The sequence below is a fragment of the Uloborus diversus genome, chromosome 4, assembly GCF_026930045.1.
Source record: "Uloborus diversus isolate 005 chromosome 4, Udiv.v.3.1, whole genome shotgun sequence".
Taxonomy (NCBI): domain Eukaryota; kingdom Metazoa; phylum Arthropoda; class Arachnida; order Araneae; family Uloboridae; genus Uloborus; species Uloborus diversus.
In genome coordinates this window covers 10,087,109-10,107,380 of record NC_072734.1, presented here as the reverse complement: position 1 = coordinate 10,107,380, position 20,272 = coordinate 10,087,109, and the positions used below count along the sequence as shown (strand labels likewise).

The following is a 20,272-nucleotide window of genomic DNA, read 5'->3' as shown; positions in this document are numbered from 1 at the left end:
ACAGTTATGTAAATATCTGAAAATATGTTTCGAATGATTATGATTTACCCCAAATTTTCAAGGCACTATGTAATTTCGAAATGCAGGATGTATGAAAAGTCCTTGACACATTTAAAAAATTCATAGAAAACCAACAAATTGTCATATGAATTTGCAGTTTGCACCACAATACTTCACAGGTTCAAGAACTTTTATGACATCGAAAAAAAAAATGAAAAGGGGAAAAAAGAAGAAAAAAGGCATTTCGCAGCCAGAGTGTCAGTATTTGCTATGCTTGTAAATCTTTGTTTATAAATTTTCATTCCGTTTTGCATTTTCCCATGTCAACAAAAACAATTTAAAAGTTGCCTTTTTTCTTCTTTTTTTCCCCTTTTCATTTTTTTTTTTTTCGATGTCATAAAAACTCTTGAACCTGTGAAGTATTATGGTGCAAACCACAAATTCATACGACAATTTGTTGGTTTTCTATGAATTTTTTAAATGTGTCAAGGACTTTTTGGACACCCTGTATTATCTTGCCAAGTATAAAGCGAGACATGACAACAAACCAATGCTAATGGCAACAAACTACTATTTGTTTTATTAACAAGAAAAGGTTTTTTTGCCAAAATTCAGTTCAGTTGAGACAAATACTTAAGAAAATATCATAAAACTTTACTGCAATTGACGGTAGGAATAAATTATTCGTAGAACAAATACATTTGAAACGCACACTCGAAATTAACTTTCCCAAATGGGAAAGTGTGATCATCGAAATAGAAAAAATAAAACTGGGTGCACAAAAATGTGCAAAACTGCGATTCATTTCACCATCTAGTAATAAAAATCTCATTTTGCAATCTTTCCGCTACTTTTGTTTAATGATATTCTAATAGTTTGTGATTTTGAAGCCAAATTTTTCCATCAATAGATTGATTTTGGTTCTGTAGCATGGTAAAAGAAATGTAGGTACATTTAAAATATGATTAGTTATTTAATAAGTTTAGTTGAAAATTCTTTAATTAAAACTATTTATTATTTTCAGCGAATACCGAAAATACTGGTATTTTACCTCAGCAAATACCGGTGTTTCAAAATTGTGAAATTCTTGAAATACCGGTATTTAGTATACCGGTATTGCAATCCCTAGTACCACTGTTTCCTGGAATTATAATTTTCATAATTTTTGGAAGAAAATTTCTTAAAATTTGGCAATTTTCCATGTTTATCAGCTTAGAGTCAACAAAAGTTCGGGAATGAATTCAATTGTTCAATTGGGATGAAGAAGGCGAAAAATCTTGTTAATAAAGCCATCTGAACTAATGAATCCATTCAGCTTACTTTTAAAATTAGCACAAGTTCGCTAAATATTTAATAAGTTTTTTAGATTTACAAATACAGTGAAGCACCGTTTATATGTTTCTCTTTTATACGTTTTTATCAATTATACGTTTTAAAATTGGTCTCTGCAAAGTCTAATACACATTAACCTATACCTATTATACGTTTTTTCGTTTGTACGCTTTTTTCATACAGTCCCTTCAAAAACGTATAAACGGTGCTTCACTGTACGTTATAATATTTAGATAAGATGTGATTTTGTTTTATAATTTGCTAAAAGATAAGGTTTCTATTATCATATACATTTTTAGTGTAAAATAATATGTTGAACAATTACTTTTGTTGACTATATTAATCATGGTGTATAAGAAAAATTGCTAATTTTGATTTTGTTCTGAACTGCATTTTTTGGAGTAAAAGCAATATTGCAAGAGTTTGAAAATCTGTTAACACACACAGAAAGAGGGAACTATATAATTTTGCTAGTTGAAGTTAAGATTGTATAATGCAGTACAGTTTAGAGTAACACATTCTACAAATGCAAAATTAATTTACAAAAATGAAATCCACTGATTTTAATCAATTTTATTTTAGAAGAATCACTTGATTCAAATCATGATTTTAAACATGATTAAAATCAACTAACCCTGAGTGAGATAAATATGTCCTAAGTAAGGAAGAGTTAGACATGCCTCCATTTTTTCCTGTATTTTCATTTCCCTCCCATTTTTAGATTTCCTAATTAAATCACCCCTCGGTGAAGAAAGTTATCCAACAAATTTGAAATTGTAAAATATATGTAATTTACAAACGGTGCCCTGTCTTATATTTCTTTATCAGTTGTCTTTCACTGGAACAGCTTTTAGACAAATTCTTTTGGTAAAATTTTCTCTGCTAATATGTCTTCTTCTTTTCTTCCTTCCTTCCTTTTTTTTTTTTTTTTTTTCGTGTGTCATCAAGTTTCTATCTGTTTAAAAAAATTTTATTGTGATGTTGTTTGTAACTTACATAAAAAAACTATAAGTTATAAAAAATTTCCAACTTGAAGTCATAAGAGCTTTTTTTTTTTCATTTGTAAATATTGCAATGTACACATATAAGGGTTTCAATACAACTTTTTACTTTTTTGGCCATTTACTGTTTGACCATCGATTACATGGAAAGGCTAATATCCGGTTTATAGGCGGAAATGGATGTATCTATTAGTTTATAGGGGTGTTAGTTGGTTTGTTTCAGATGCGCACTTTTGCCTCTCTACTACTTAGCCTTAGTTTTGTAAAAAATGAAAATTTGCTCACAGCAACATTTTTTAAATCTCAAGTATATTCAATCTATATTCTCACGGCAAAAAATTAATTGATTTATTTATTCACAACAAAGTTTTGAGCTTACCATTTTGCTTTTACGTTTCTGAGCGAAATGAAAATATTTCCTTTTCTTTTTGTTTCCATGGTAACTATTTTTGTTTTCCCTTATTTTATTTTAGAGAATGCAATAAATGAATAAGACACTAGTGACATTATAAAACGCGTGCATAAAAATCTCATCGTTATTTTCGCTTCTCCCCTGCTAGATTCATTCAGATGAAATCGTCTTTACTTGGCAGATTGCCAAATTACATACAATCCGCGGTCAAACAGTAATCACCAATTTTATACCTCAGAGCCAGAACAGTTTGAAGTCACATAATTGTTACTTTAGAGGAGAGAGGGAAAATGTTTGTCTGGTGCATGCAATAGATAGGATGCACATTCTTTTATCACTGATAAAAAGTTACAAAGGATATTTTTTAGAAGTATGTTCAAATGGCTTGATGTGAATAGAATTGTATATTAATGCACTAATAAACTGAAAATCGTAATTTTTGTACTTACTTCAGTCTGGCTCTGAGGTACGGAATTGAATTTATGCATGTTTATAAAGCAAAAATGCCAAGTCATCAATTGGGCTTTGTAAAATGAAATCATGAAGACATAGTTGTTCGCTCTTTGTCCTTGTTCGAGCAGGGCCAAGGCGGGCCCCTTGTCAGTTATGACCACCGAGCCCCTCCCATCCCCCCCCCAAAAAAGAAAGAAAAATAAAAGGGGTAAATGAAGATAAAAAGGGGGAAAAGAAATGAAAAAGGGGAAAAGAAGAAAAAAGCGGAAAAAAGAAGAGAGAAAAAAAGTGGGGGGGGGGGGGGGGGGAGAGAGAAAAAACAAAACAAAACTGCTAACCAGAAAACAATTAACATTATTTTAAGTGCCACTGCAGTAAATACCCAAAGAGCAAATTTTACTTAATTTTTATGTTCTGTCTTTATTTGGAGTTCTCCCCTCCGACGTTTAATTCCTTTCTTTTCTTCCTTTACAGTCAACCCTTGATATCTCGAACCTCCTTATCACGAAACCCTTGATGTCTCGAAACAAAAATTTTCCCCAGCATTTTCTATAAAAACCCCTATGTATTTTCCATAATTATCTCGAAATTTGTTTCTCGAAACCCTTGATATGTCGAAATTTTTGTACAGAAGCAAGTTTCAATTGTCGTTTTGCTTTGGCAATTTTTGTAGTAAAACCAGTTCCAGAGACAATTGCTTAACGTTTTTCATCATTTTTCTTGGAATTTTTGTGAATAGGGTATTAGAGCAAGATAATGGGGGAGTGTTGGCATGAAGGAAGTGCAGTGTTTTCCCCAGAGTTAGAATATTTGCATTTCTCTCGAACATGTTGTCCACTTTGAGGAAAAGGGGTTCGATTTTTTGTCCGTCAGTTTTCAAGTGAAAACGGAAAATGCCTCATTTTCATCATTCAGCATTTTTAACTTCTACAAAATGGCTGCAGAGAACTTTTTGAATGTGAGGTTACTGGTTAAAAATAAAATTAGAATTTTTAAATTTTTAGGTGAAAAAACCAAGTTGAAATTGTTGTACATTTCAAAATCTCATCCTGTGCACTTTCGACAATTAGAAAATTTCAAATCTAGTGAAATATTGAAGACTACTTTATTGATAGTCATTCGAAGTGGTCCCATACTACATATATAAATGCATATAGCTTACGTGTGTGTAGGTGTGAGAGTTACTAGTGTAATTTTTTAAAAACCTTGATAAATCAAAAAATCGATATCTCGAAATTTTTCCCCGTCCCGAGAGATTTGAGATATTGAGGTTGTACTGTATTTTTTTATTTCCTTCTCTTTTTTGTGTGTGTGTCTTCATTGCCGCCTTCCCCCCCCCCCCCCCCCACCCCCAAGGCCCATGACCCTAGTTTCTAACTAGACTGACATGGCCTCTCGTCGGGCCTGTGTTTGAGAAGCATACATGAGTAGTTCTTTCAATGAATGAAGAACATCATTTATTAAATTTAAATAAACCAGCTTAGTTCTATCTGTTATTACCTTGATTTTTTTTCTCTCGTACTAAATTATTCATGACATTAAAATCGGTTTTCGTTAAATCCTTTTTTTTCTTTTTCAGTTGTATTGGTAACTGGTGAAATATGGAGTTTCATGAGTTTTGTAGAAAAATATCCATACATAATGTATGATATGTTTGGGTTTTCCATGATGAGTGCTTTGGGACAGGTAAGAAATGCTTTTGTTGTGTAATTCCAAAATGTGACAAATTTTTTCATCCTACAGACTCCTTGTTTTCATCATAGTAAAACGAGAGAAAACTAGCTTTTTAAGCATTTTGTCCTGAGCTATTCCTGTGATATGACGAAATGTTTGTTCAAGGGGCATTCCAAGGTATTTTTTAAATTATGTAGAGTCCGTAATGTGACCTTTTTTTGCCATAACTTTTTAATTTACCGTTTGATTTGCAAATTATTTTAATTTTAGCTGGTGTGTTGGTAGGAAAAGATCAAAATAAAATAATATGCTAATCAAACAGTAAACTAAAAAGTTATGGCAAAAAAGGTAACGTTACGGACTCTACATAAATGTCAAAAATACCTTGGAATGCCCCTAAAGCAATTTTTACTGAAAGCGTCAATGTAAAATAGTAGAATGCATTCATATGAGAGAAGATTTAAACAAATCTATAGTAATTCACTTGACTACTTTAATGAATTTCTCGAAGAAAATGTCCTTATTTACAAAAAAATTTCTGCTGATGCATTTTTGAAAAATGATTTGTTTATTAATTATTATTATTATTATAAATTTTTGTTGACATTATTTGACCAGGGGTGCCCCCTGAAGGCAAGGGTGCACCCCCCTTAATATTATGGAGATCCCCCCCCCCAAAGCAAGAGCCTCCTAAAATGAGAAAAATACCCCTCTAAACACCCCTTTAAAATTTCAATGATGCAGCCTGTGCCATGCCCCCCCCCCCCCCACCCTTTGTTGGCACCCCTGATTTGACATTGGGTCACTTTGTCTCTTGCATCTAGGAAGACGACATTCAGGAACTCACCAAACTATGGTTGGGGCAAACCTGGCAGCATTGTGAAGGCTACACAGATCCTAAGGTCACTATATAAGGGGAACTGACTTATCTGACATTTTGGTTCCAAAATTGTGGGTGGACAAAATTAGTATTAGTACAAAAGCTTCATTGCAGAAAACTGGTGCATAAGCTTAGATTAATCATTTCATTCTGTAAATGATATGATCAATCAGGGCTCATCATTTTATTCTGTAAATGAAGAAGATTTAATTAATACAATTTAAAAACAAACTCAGTGTAAAATGAGGTTCATTACAGGAAACATTTCCCAATACATTTTTGCTGAATTTGTGAAATAAGTTATCTTTAAGTCACAGTCCAACATGTCAGTTGGACTGTATCTGGTTGGGGCAATGTTATGTTCACAGATGAGTGAAGATTTGCTTTGCAATCCGATGTCAAGCGTGTAAGGGTCTGACGAGAACAGGGCACGATCGTCCCCAGAACATCACCGAACATCACGCATTCCGAGGTGGAAGAATCATGGTCTGGGTAGGGATTTCGTTGGGGTTTCGCACCGACCTGCACACCTACATTCGGGGTTCCGTGACGGCTATACAGTATCGGGATGAAGTCCTAGACCCCACTGTGAGATTGTATGCTGCAGCAGTGGATCCTGCTTTCATTTTAATTGACCATACTGCTCGTCCCCATAGAGCTGCCATCCTTGACGACAACCTGTAGAATGAGGGTATCGCGCGTATGGACTGGCCGGCGTACTCACCCGACCTTAATCTTCTTCTTCAAAATTACGGAATATCGTAACGATTGGAAAAACCATGTTCGACGTATGGCACGAGGGAGACTTCCAAGAGCTGCCTTTTATTACAGACCAAGGGGCAAATGAGACCATGGTAGGCCCAAGAAGCGGTGGGGCGACCAAGAAACCGGAACAGGCTATATGCCTAATCCTTGAAGAAGAAGTTATCTTTCTAGATTTACCTTAAGTGACATTTTACTCAACTTATTATCTATTGTTTTAGGATTTTAGGTTACCAGTAAATATTATAACATATTTATAAATACTAGAAACAAGGTTGGATCCAAAGCTGTCTTGGAACCAAGATGTCGGATAATTCGGCCTGTCCTTTCATGAGGTTCTAGCAGACCCTAAAGCATTACGATGCTGCCTGGCTAAGTTTGCTCCGATTATGATCGCAAGAAAATATTTCATGCAATGATTTTCTTTGTTTTTAGCTTTTGAATTGTTTTTTTGTTGAGAAATTTATGTGTAGTATTTTAAGAGTCCTTCTTTTTTTAGGTGTTTATCTATTTAGTGGTGAGTGAATTTGGACCACTTTTGTGCTCAGTAATAACTACCACAAGGAAATTCTTTACTGTGTTAGCATCAGTATTTCTATTTGGTAACACCTTGATCCCTAGACAGTGGTTGGGAACAGCTCTTGTGTTTACAGGTTTGTGACTCTTTTTTTCAAGTTACCTAAAAATTTAGGGTAAAAGTTGCAAATTTATTCCATGAGCAGTGAAACAATGTACAGTCGGATCCCGACTTACGCGAGGGATGGGTTCCAAGACTCCTCGCGTGAGTCGAAATTTCGCGTTGTGGAAAAGTGTTGTGAAAATGATTTTTTTAAATAACATACCCAATCATTTTAAACATTTAAACACCTTTTAAACTGTTTTTGACAATTTTTTAACTACATATTACCGTTTCTTACATAAAGAGCTGAATGTTTACCTTATTTTTTAAAAAGTTGCATTATTCAACATAAAATACTGTTACGATGCACAAAATCAATGATCAATGGGAGAGAGAGACATAAAAAAAAATAAAAAAACTACTGTACATGCAATATGTAGTAAAAATAAATTACTGCAATGTAAGAGTAGCTACTATACAGTAGATAAAATAAGTTACATTTATAACTTAAAAATTAAAGATGATGATTTACCCTGTGCAATCTGATCGTTATTCAAATATATTTTTAAATACAGCAGCTTCGCATTTACTTTTAAAACATATACATCTATGGTAACACCTTTCTGAGATCCCCGGGACTTATACGGATTGTCTTCTCTTGACTTTAAACTATAAAAGATTCACTCCATACCTAATTGTCGTGCTACCTTCGACCCACTTTCTAGTTGTTCAAGCGTATCAAAAATCTTTACCTTTTCTTAAATTGTCGCAAACTTTCGCTTTTTGTTTCCATCTTCAAACTTTAAATGAAACAGCGTGCATAGGTACCCCAATAATTTCATCACCTTTCTTATTTAGAATAAATAAATGAAACTGAGGAGTGGTGATACATACACACTAACAATGCTATGTTTATAGTGCGGTATATGGGAACTTGCGCTGATGCTGAAAGGATGGAAGTACATTCATGAATTAATGTTTAGTTGTCAATAAACAAGCCGAAACTTAGCATCACGATTCCATTCCAAATATTTTCGTGTTGAGAGCGAGAAATTTGATTTAGCTCTAAAATTCGTTGCTCCTGAAAAACTCGCTATAGCCATTTCGCGTAAGTCGGATCGCGTTGTAATGGGAGTCGACTGTAGTAGATTAAATATTCACTTTAAAAATAGTTAATGAATTGAAAAGATACTGTAATCGTTAACATTTTATGCATAAAATGTTTGAATACAATGTGGATGGATGCAGTTGTAGGGAGGGTCATGAACCCTATGACCCTCCTCTTGTATCCACCACTGCACACATATATTAAACAGGAAGTCCATTCTAACTGATATCCAGTAGCAAAATTTCCAAACTGTTAAAGATAAGCCTATAGTTCAAATCGGAAAAAAATCTTTAAATTATGTTAGGAGTAAAATTTATGAAATTTGTGTCAAAAAACAAAATTTTGTAAAAGTTACAAAACATAACTTTTTATATTGCCCCCAGTCTTGGCAATCATATTTAGTAAAATTCTTAGCATATTAACATTACTTAACTTAACACTTAAACAAAAAAGAAATCATTCTTCTGCTACCAAAATTGACTGACTGGTGAAGTTTTGAAAAATTAAGTTTTTTGCAGATTTTATGACATGAAAGTTCTTAAGGGGATGTATGCATGTTGACAAGGTGTGTTAGTAGGTTTAGCAGGGCCGTAACCAGAAAATAATTTCGGGGAGGGTTTAAAAACTTTCATGCAGAGCTTTGCAATATTTGTGCTAATGTTCAAGTCAAGTTATCGATTAAGAAAGCGTTTTATACAATTAATATGCATATGAAAGACATTTGAGTTTTGGAACAATATTTTTTGGAAATTTTTAAATAGAAACGAACATTTAAATGTCAAACCGAACTTTTCACGGGGGGGGGGGGGCGTTGAACTTTAAGATCCCCCCTCTCTTGATACAGCCATGATGTAAGTGCAATACATTTGTTTGGACATTGCTTACACATACATAGCAATATAGAGAAAGACATTTCTTTTATACAAGAAGAAAATATTTACACAAAGTTAGTTTTTCGATAAAATTGGTTATTATACCATTTTATCAATACATTTTTATTTTTTACTTACATTGTCCATGGTTAAAAAGCAGTTCTATAACTACAAACATTTACAAACGGGGGGGGGGATACTTTAGAATCCTGCATACGGCCCTGAGGTTTAGATTAATTTTAATTTTTATCAAAAGATATCATTGTTAGTGTTTAAAAATACTTTTCAAATGCTATTCAGAAGCTCAAAGATCTATGATTGAAAGGGATTTTTTTTTCTAAGTTGTTCCTTGTTTTATGTTTTAGAACCTCTAATTTCCAACCAGGAATATTACGAAACAAATAGACATTTAAAAAAAAAACTTAACTCAAATGAAATGTTATTTAATAAACAACTAGCAGTACCCACACGGTGATGCAAGTGCTAAAAATTTAAAGGAAGTCCGTTGAATAAAAAAAATTCATGTTCCCTTCCATCTCTCTGATGTGAAATGATTATTTTTCTTCAACAAAACTGCGTACACACATTTTCAAAAACTTATTACATTCTCTTTGGAATTTAAAACTAGTAAAACCTGTAAAGTTGACCACCCTTGTAAGTTGACCACCTGTCTATGTTGACCACTTTTGTCTGGAACGGAATTTGTCCTATCTCATATAATGAAAGAAAACTTCTGTAACTTGACCACCTCTCTATCTTGACCACTTGTCTATGTTGCCCACTAATGTAACGCAAATTTGGTTTGGAGTATTGTAAAAAACCCTTTGTAAGTTGACCACTTGGTTTATTTTTTAAAACTTTCTTCAGAAAATTATTTTATTTTATTATTTATTTACTTATTTATTTATTGTTATTATTATTATTATTTGATAGCTTTCTAAGAATGTTTTTAATGCTTTGATGACAGACAGGCATTTTACTAACTAAACAGCAGCATAAAGCTTATGCTGCTCTTTATTCTCCAAACTTATTTTTCATTTGGTGTTCTATTTGAGATAGCTTTTTGTATTCTGTTCAATGAAAATAGGTGTCAGTAGAAAAGTTCAAAATCTTTTCTTTCAGTTGCAATATGTTGTGGCAACACAGGAGTTGTGCAAAAAGAGCTGGTCCGGATCTATATATTTTGGGCCCCCACCCCTGCAACAAAATATGTAGCCCCCCCCCAGTGGCCAGCAGTGTCTATTTGTAAAGTGCATAAGTCTTAGTGCTAGTTTTTTTTCTATTTTTTCTTCAGTTTCTGGGGCCGTTAGCCCCTTTAAGGACGCGGGCCCCTCGCACTGCGTGTACACAGATCTGGGCTTGCTAATGAGTCAAGTTACATGTTTCTGGTGCAAGGGATTAAGAGATAGGACATTTTGATTTTGCCTTTATGAACTGGGAGAGTCGAGCTTGTTACTCTTTGTGCTATACATAAAAAGGCTTCAAAAAGAAAGTTAGTTGAACTTGAGATTAATAAAAAGTATGAAATATTAAAACTAATTGAAAATGGAGAAAGCTAGAGAAAATTAGTTGGCATATGTGGAATTTCTAAACCTACAGCGTCTAATATAGTTAAAGACAAGGAAAAAAATAAAATTATTTGAATAGTATTTTTAATTATTGTTTTACTTTCAATGATGTTAAACACTGAAAGTGAGTTGAACAGAAAGAGTAAGGGTGAATTCCTCAAAAAATGAATACATGGTGCAAGAAATGACAAAAAAAAAATTACCGCCCTTTATAAGTTGACCACCTGTCTAAGTTGACCGCCATAGTGCTGCACCGCGAGTGGTCAACTTACACAGGTTTCACTGTATTCGCTAAAACACATAAAAAGATTAACAGTAGCTTTAAAACTCAAAGTAATCCTTCAACTGTATAGTTCATCGCTTAACGCGCCAAGCAACAACGCTACCGTAAACCTGCCTTTTAGCCAGTGAAGTGGTTTTTTTTTCTGCAATTTAAAATGTTTCGCCAACTAAACAATACTATAACAAAAACATTATAAAGAACAATCACAATTGAATCATATGACAAATGAAATTATTTACTTAGATAAGTAACTATTTTCCACTATAAGAACAAAAACAAACATTGTAGAAATTAGGAAAACAAAACCCAATAGAAAAATCCTACAAAACCAAATTATGTATCTGAATATTGAAAAAAAAAAATGCACAGCTTGCTGACCACAACAGTCCTATAATAGCGTAGCTATCTACACTGTGGGCCAGCACCCTCTCAAGTTAGCTTACCCCGCCATCTATTAGGAATTCATGGAAGTAAACTTACCTTGCCATTTATTAGAAATTCATAGAACTAAACAAAAAATGAAACATTTAATTTGCGGTTACAAATATTTCGGGAGCGCGATCAAATGGGATAAAAAGTATCCTATGTCAGTCTCCTGGTTCTAAGCTATCTCCCCACCATTTATCAGCCAAATCGGCTCAGCCGTTTTTGAATTATAAATAGTGGAACTAATACGACTTTCTTTTATATATATAGATGAGATTCATTTTTTCAATAAAAATAAATAATTGTGTCAGTGGAATTATTTTCTTTTTAGCTACTAGACTGGCTGCCCCAAATTTACTGGGTCAAACTAATTCATTTATGAAAGACAGCAACCAATCAACTATCAGTTTTTCTAAAAGAGTAATGAAAATAAGACTAACAAGAATATTTTAATTTAAGGGCACTTGAATCTAAGCATTGTTTTAGAAAAAGAATTTTATGTTCTCTTGAAAGATCCAAACCTAATAAATGAAAACTTTCAAAACAGAAAATAATATTTTGTATTGAAAAATTATTTTCTGTGGGCTGAAGTAGCATAACAAGAATTCCAAATAATTATGGCTTTTATGGTTTTCAAAAATTATAATCAATATTAATATTATAATCAAATTTTCTTTAAAAATTATAATTGGTTGTAGAAGATTGATTTGTTTTAGTTTAAAATGTCAGTGTGTTATGAATAGTTTTCTGATTCTGATTGCTAAGACCGAGGAACTGTATGAAAAGTAAGATTTTGTAATTTTTACAAAAACATGATTTTTTCATTCTAACTTTATAAAATTTGATTCCTTATGCTTTTTAAAGATTTTTTTTTCCAACTGGAGCATATTTCTAACAATTTAGAAATTAGCTATTGGATATTGATTATGGTGGATGCCCTGTATGTATATATGTTGCTGTTTTTAGTTTGTCCATTGTTTTATGTTTTGTACATTCTTTTCAAAAGATTTTGAATTATATGAGGCGGTTATCAGTTCATACCGTATGTATGTTTTTTTTTTTTTTTGTCCACTCACAGCGTTTTACCTAGTGAACCGATTTTGATGATTCATTTTTAATGCATAGGGGATGGCTCAACTTAGGTCCCATTACTTTGTTTGACCATATTTGTTCTTTAGCAAAAAAGTTATGGGCAAAAAACAGTAAATTTCATGCAATTTCCCTATTAAATGATTAAATATGAAACCCATTGTTATAAAAGTTTGGTGTCATATAACATTAATAGTAATTGTAATGATAATTTTGAATAAAGGCTTCTCTGAAACAAGCATCAAGTTTCTTCAATGTCATTGCTCCATAGTGGGGGTAAACTTAACCTGGAAGCGAGATGATGCAGTGATCAGGATCTGCTTAGTCTCCACAATACTACCAGGTTAGGTTTGCCTCAACTATACAGGATTGCATCACAAGCAACTTGTATGCTGTGAAATGCAAATTAGTTAGGGAAACGTAATATTTAAATGGTTATTATTAAATTAATACACAAATGAATTCCAGAGAGAAAACAAAGATAAATTTTTAGTACCAATCGCTTAAAGTTTAAAGCGTGCTTATAGTTTTTTTTTTTTTTTAGTATGAAGCATTTTTATGAAAAAAATAAGGTGAAGTTTCTTGATGGTAACTTCTTACTTTTACTGAAATACCTACATTTACACTTAAAAGAATGAAATAAAAAAATTTTGAAAAAAAAAATAGAACCGACTTCAAAATTGCTCTAAAAAGTGAAAAATAATTTTATTCTTTAAACACCATCGATAATACTTTTAAACATAATTTTTGAAGTTGGCGCAAAAACGATAGATAAGATCATTCACAGCCATAACTCAACTACAACTATAAATTTGACCAGGCTTAGTTTCTTCACTACCACATACATTACGCATTGATGACAGCATATTTGAGTAACAATATAAATGTTTCGTTCCTAACTTTGGATGATTTTCTGAAAAAAATCTGAACGAAGCATGGTTTCACTGGATTTTACTTCTTGTTCTTGCACCAACTTCAAAAATTATGTTTAAAAGTATTATCAATGGTGTTTAAGGAATGAAATTACTTTTCACTTTTTAGAGCAATTTTAAAGTCGGTTCTATTTTTTTTTTTTTTTTCAAAATTTTTTCAATCTTGAGATCCTTGGAGTTTTACCAAAAGCATGTTTTTTGGAGCAAATACATATTTGTTTTTTTTTTTAATCAGATGATATTTTTCATACCAATGTTTTTTTCACTCCCCCCCCCTCCTGCATCTAATTTTCTCAACATAACAAGTTGAATCAACAATTAAAAATTGGAAGCCTTACAGATTCATATATTTAAAAGGCTAATGTTTAAAATATTTAATGGCCCTAACAGGGTTGGGTTTTGGACTGTCCAAAACCGGTTTAGGACAGGACAGGTGGTTTTTACCATCCGAAACTATCTCAAACGGTCCAAAAGTATGCTAAAGTTAAAGAGGTGTAATCTAATCAATTTGTATTTGTTGCAATATTATTAATGCACAAATATAGATATGAATGAGGTTTAATTAATGAATATTTTTCTCCACTCATTCATTTTAAAAATATTATACTTTTAAAAAATTGGCAATAACTCTATTAAATAAAAACTTTCTCATGTTAACAGTTGGTAGAGTTATGAAAGGAAATTCACAGCTCTTCCAAGACAACTAATTTCAGTTCCATTTATGACTGAAAGGAATGTTATTAAATGAGCAATATTTCGGTGGGGGGAAAAAATTAAATTTTTTTAATAGTTTTTGCTAATAAGTTTTACATGATGTTTTAATAAAAATTATTTTTTGAATTATAGATTAAAGAACAAGAAATTGATGTTTAAAACTTGTGTTATTCTTTTTTTAGTTCTTATTTTTAATATAATACATTCTGTAACTGCAAAAAGCTGTAATTTATTTCATTTAAGTCAATTATCACAGTATATTTTGAACACTTTCTTTTGCACACATGCATAAATGTCAAAAAATTTGTTTTACAGAAAAAAAATATGCTTACAAATTGAAATTTTTAATGAATTTCTATGTAACTAGATTAAAAGCAGCTGTATAAATAATTTACATACATATATTTGAATTTTGACGTTGAATAAATATATCAAATAGTCAATAAAAGCATGATTTTGGCACATTTTGTTCTGTTTTTGACATTTTCTCACAAAATATAGTTTTTTAAAAAATAGTTTTGGACACAAGGGTTTTAAAAAGGATGGTAAAAACTTTACCAAAATAAAAAAATTAGTAAATAAAATAAATAAACTCATGTATGCAAATTGAATTCAACTGCTATGTAACTAGATTAAAATCAGCTGCATAAATAAGTTGAATCTTCACATTGAATAAATGTTCAATATAAAACATTAGATACATTTTATTCAGTTTTTAATGTTTTCTCACAAAATGCAATTTCTCTTAAAACATAGTTTTGGGCACTTTCGAACAGTTTTGGACAGGACGGTAAAAACCAGGGTTTTTACCGTCCTTTCCAAAACCTTGCCAACCCTGGTTCCTAGTAATGTGTGATGCACTTCTGTAGTGTCTTAATATCTGCCCAGTATTTCATACTTTGCTGGCAACAAAGTAAGCTTTCAAGATTCTGTATTATAACATTAGTTACATTTTGCCCTTTTTTTTTTAAATAAAACTTAAATGAGTTAAATTCAGCCTGGTTATGTTTTACCTTTATTTATGTATAAAATGTAAATCCATTGATATTAAATCTTTTAAATTTTTTTCTTTTAACTTTTAGGTCTCACACTGGATGGTATTAATGAAAAACGAGCTGGCTCAAAAAAGAAATGATTCTGATGATTTTAGAATTTTAAGTTATTAAGAACCTGTTCAAGGAATGTTGTTAAGACAAGCCTTTATTTTTATCAAGTGTGATTAATGGAATGCTAGGATGCAAGGGATTTATTGCCTGACAGTGCATTGAATTTATTCTCACCTTGTTTTCCTGTGATACTCTTTTGTTGTTTACAAAATGTCTCAAACTTTTCTGCGTTGTATTTGTATTCCTTTATCAGGATGTGCAATACAGATCCCCTCCTGCAGAAATTTAACATTATTTTCATTCGACACACAAGTTGGTTCCCGTCTTGAAACATCCTGCAGACTATTTGTTGTTGCATTTACATTATGAAGTTATTTGAGATTTTATTTGAAATCAATTTTATTATGAAGCAGTTGCCTATTAGTAATTATTTATTATTGTAATGAGTCATTTTATTATGGTTATAGGATTGTGATGACCAAGTTATGCAATTGAATGTCAGTGAAGACATTATTTATAAATTATAAATGAATTTTGTTGGTGTACAATCCAAATTTTAGGAATCTTTTAAGATGAAATAGTTTCTTCCTCTTTTTTTAAATTAAAAATGAACTTTTCCAACTTCTTTTTTACACATGCAGGTATTTTCTCTCTTTAAATGTTCTACAGTAACACTGAACTGTGTTAGTAATTAAAAGATTGAAAGCAAGACTTGAATTTTGGCTCAAGCATTTTGCAATTTGCCTGTTGTTGAGCTTGAAGTTATTTTGAGATCTGTTTCATATTAGTTGTGTTATTAGTCTTGAGTTTAAGTAACTAACTATAAACAATGCTGTACTTGGGAGGGGAAGGGGAACAAAGAAATGCTATCCCCTGAAATATTTGAATTTTCATTGTAAAAATAATGCAAGTGTACTGTAAATTGGTTTCAGCCCATCTTTTCTTTTGATGAGTCCCTCCAAACCCTACAATTAGTTCCCCTAAACATTTTTTTTTCCAACTCCAGCACAACCTATATCTAACTATTTATTAAATTAAAATGAATTAATTTTTGATAATTATGTGATAGCTAAATTGTGTAATTTAATACTGTGAAGATATTATTTATTAATCAAAATGAAAGAATTTTGTTTGCATAAATCATAATCTTAAGTCGAACTCGCTTAAAACAAGGGCAAAGTGACCGTGATATTTGCTCGTTATAACCAAGTGCTCGTAAAAAAGGAGTTTGAAAAAAATTATAAAAATTCATCATAGTTGCTCTTTTTCTTGGCAAAGAACAAATTAGGCAATATATGAAGTTTAAAAAGTTTTCGTTCAAAAGGTCGGATCGCTAATTGGTCGGAGTTAGCTTCGCTCACTGATCAGCTGGATTACAGTAACGTGATGGCTTGGCGACTTTGGCTATAAACCATAGAGTTGCGTGATTATTGTTTACATTTTAAAGCTTCTGTTAATGTAATTTATTCTATTTTTTGTTTTTTTTTGGCGAAATATTTCAAATTACAAAGAATTGTTTTCCCTTTTTTTGCACGCTTTTATTTTACACCCTTATGTTCTTTTTTTAAAAAAGTATTTTGAAATTATATTGAGAATAGGTAATTGATCGGGTGAAAGCAGGACTTACATTTCAACTCAAGAATTTTGCTTGATGTGAGTTTGTTGGTGAACATCTGAACATGAGTTATTGAGAAATTTATTTTAAATTAATTTTGTTATGACACTAATTTATGAATTCAAATACTTGGAAAAAACTGTTCATTAAACTGAAATGAATTAATTTCAAGTGGTTAGTATCACAATGGCTAAGGTATGTAATTCGCTCCTGTAAATAATTTTGATTCATAGTCATAATTTTAAATTAAAAAAAAATAATAAAATACAGTTTCTACACTTGTTTTTTTATTGAGTTGTAAATGAACACCATGCACAGTTTTATTTTACACATACTTGCAGTTTCTTCTTCTAAGTTCTGCAGTAATATTGGTCTTAGTTTATAACTGATTGCATGCATTTGTTGTGTGTTACAAACAGTAAAGCAATTAGGTTGGCAGCTGATTTTTTGCAGGAGTGCCCAAAATTTATAGAACTGAGCTTGATAGGTGTGATATCACCAAGGAAAATAAATGCTAAGTTTGTGAAAATTATGAGTAAAATGTGAGGGCAAAACTTTTAAAATAAAATGGAAAAGTGAGGAGCAGGTATTGACTGCTAAAATAAGTGCTTTTGACCTCTCGGGCCACAGCTACAGAAGATCCCTGCATATATTTAGGCCCGTTTTTTGCATCTGCAGTTTATTTCTGTTTTATTCCAACAGTGTCTTTCTACTTTAAATTCAATAGTTTCGTGCAGAAAGCAAAAAAAAAAAAATCTTTCTTACACCGAAATAGTCTGCAGACCTCCTCAAAAGCAATGTCCAGCTGTTTTTGCTACTGCAACTCTCACTATTATGAAATTAAAACCATCACTATTTAAAGGAATCCTTCATTGCTAAAGTAAAACGATTGCTCCATTCGATTACGTACTGTAAATGCTACAGAAGAGAACATTTCTGTTAGTCAAATTGATTTTATAATTTGTATTTTTAAGCCTTTAGAGTAGCTACAGTTTTAGTCATTTTAAAAGTATGTTTCAAATTAAAAAAACATATATATATATATATATATATATATAAGTTTCAAAAAAGATCTTGAATCAGTTTTTTTAACCACGCAGACCAGTGACCAGTTGATTTTATAGGACTTTATATGCAACCCTCTTCTATTTGGAAAAAACATATGTTATTAAAAGTGCTATTTAAAACTAATAAATGGATTTGTAAACAGGTGGGGTGTTGATATTCAGTAGTTTGTCGTATTAAACACAATGCAATTCCTGTTACACTGTAAATTTTCATAGTTTTTAATGTGATTGTATTAGAGTATGAAATGTTCATTTGCATATTTTAATGAGTGTGAAGGACAATGTCATTTGTTATCCCGTCACTGGAACAGCAAGATTTACCTTCCGGCTGCAAGAGGTGATAGAAGGGGGTGATAAGTTTTTTTATGTGAAAATTAAGTATCATAGTAGGATTGGTAATATGGCTTTGAAACAAAATTTCTGACAGGGAGAGTCAACCCCTTCTGCATTCCCGTATCGTATATGGATGACCACTGAACTATGACTGAGTATGAGATGAGAAAGGGGGAAAAAAACCCCTTAAATCTATTTTTGCATACATACAAATGTCAACTGTTGCAACTAAAAATGGAAATGCTTCTCGCTCAAACTTGGTTATGACGTATGACAACATAAAGTTAAATGAGGACTCAGTTAAAGATTTTTAAGTGCAATATAGTTTCACATAAAAAAATCCTAAAGCTTGTGCATTACATTATTTTTGTTTTGTTTTGTTTTGTTTTTGTCAAGTATCAATAAAGTATAAACATTTAACTCTTCTGGATGAGCACCAGCACCAGGGCACAGGCTACAAATTTGTATAACGGCAGCCAAAAATACAATAGTGTGATGCGATATGAGGTAAGTTTATGCCCCCATTACCAGGAGGTAGACCAGAGAAGGGGAAATTCTTTGCCTCCCCTAAGCAAATATTAAAAAAAAAAAAAGTAACATTTATAAAAGTCATAATCACTATTAAAATTAGATTTGTGAATCTTTTTTTTTTTTTTGTTTATTTTTAACTTTTGAAAAAATAAATGAAAGGGGAATATTTCGATTATGTTTTCAAACCAACGCATCAGCCCAAACTCTGAAAATCTTTTTAATGTGGCCGCAGACGCATGTACTTCGAACAGCTAAAAATGCTAGACCAGAAATTTAAAATTTGACTATGGAAAATTAAAGCTGTCTAATAGTTAGAAATAGAGGGTTAGGACCTTCCACTTCCATATTATAGTTATCAATTAGGTATTAAAATAAAAGATAAGGAAGTAGCTATAAGCAGGGGAAGACAGGGAGTTCCTGACCTTAATCCCTTTAGCATTATCCTTTCCTATCAAGTAAGCTTTTAATAGCGTATTTATAGGACTTCCCATTTCGGAAAACTTTTCCTGCAGAGTGCAGTCACCTTATTATCATTAGAAACTTCATTTTCAGGACTTCCATTTCGAAATAATCTTGAAAGTTCCTCGAAACACCCCTCCCCTTGTGACCAAAGATCATGTAAAAATTTATTTTCAAGTCTTCAATTTCGAAAAAAAAAAAAAAAAAATCAATCTTACGATTTCTAAAATTTTGCGGGAGGGTTACCAATCCCTCTCCACAACATCATTGGACATACAAACGAATAAACATCTTTGTGCTAAAAATTAAATGAATCAATTAAACAACGTTTTGAAGCACAAAAATTGCAGATTACTGCAGACACGTGTTTCGGTGTTATAAGGAACACCTTTTCCAATGTAAAGAAGTGTGAGCTTCTGAATGAAACATCATCCGAGGAAAGAAAAAGTCTTTCCTCGGATGACTTCAGAAGCTCCACGCTTCTTTGTATTGAAAAAGGTGTTTCTTGTCCTTGTAACCCGAAACACGTGTCTGCAGTAAACTGCAATTTTCGTGCTTCAAAACGTTCGTTAATTGATTCATTTAATCATTGAACATGTCTTAGATTGTTTTATTTATTGTATTTATTAACTTTTCCTTTGAGCTTCAACTTCAAAGTATTTCGGGGGGGGGGGGAATGAATTTACATTTTGAAGTTTTGATAAACTGCTGGTCCCCTCGGCAGTAAAAATGGCTTACATTCGCGTTTTTAGGATTTCAATTTTGAAATCGTTTTGAGGGAGGGTCTCCGAATCTCTAAGGACGCTAGGAGGGTCTCTCTAAAACATTACCAAAGGTCGTCTAAAGCTGCGTTTTAGAAATAGTTTCGGAAAATACCTCGGGGGAGCATCAAAACCCCCTCTCCTTTATCATAACCGAAGATAGCGTTTCTGGAGTTTCAATTTTGAAAAATTGTAGAGAGCGGAGCTCCTGACTGTCAGAGACTGCGTACAACAATTTGCCGTGAGCGGCGAACGGGCGTTGGCGAGGTAAACGA

The 20,272-nt window shown here is 32.1% G+C and overlaps 1 protein-coding gene across 1 annotated transcript in view; it reads left to right on the top strand.

The window, feature by feature from the left end:
- LOC129221489 (solute carrier family 35 member B1-like) overlaps positions 1–17,124 on the top strand; it is a 52,625-nt gene extending 35,501 nt beyond the window's left edge. The window contains exons 6-8 of the mRNA XM_054855971.1: positions 4,778–4,884; positions 7,014–7,167; positions 15,208–17,124. Coding sequence (XP_054711946.1) covers positions 4,778–4,884; positions 7,014–7,167; positions 15,208–15,260 — 314 coding nt within the window. The 3' untranslated portion in view covers positions 15,261–17,124. The remainder of the gene's footprint in view (positions 1–4,777; positions 4,885–7,013; positions 7,168–15,207) is intronic.
- The last annotated feature ends 3,148 nt before the right edge of the window (positions 17,125–20,272 follow it).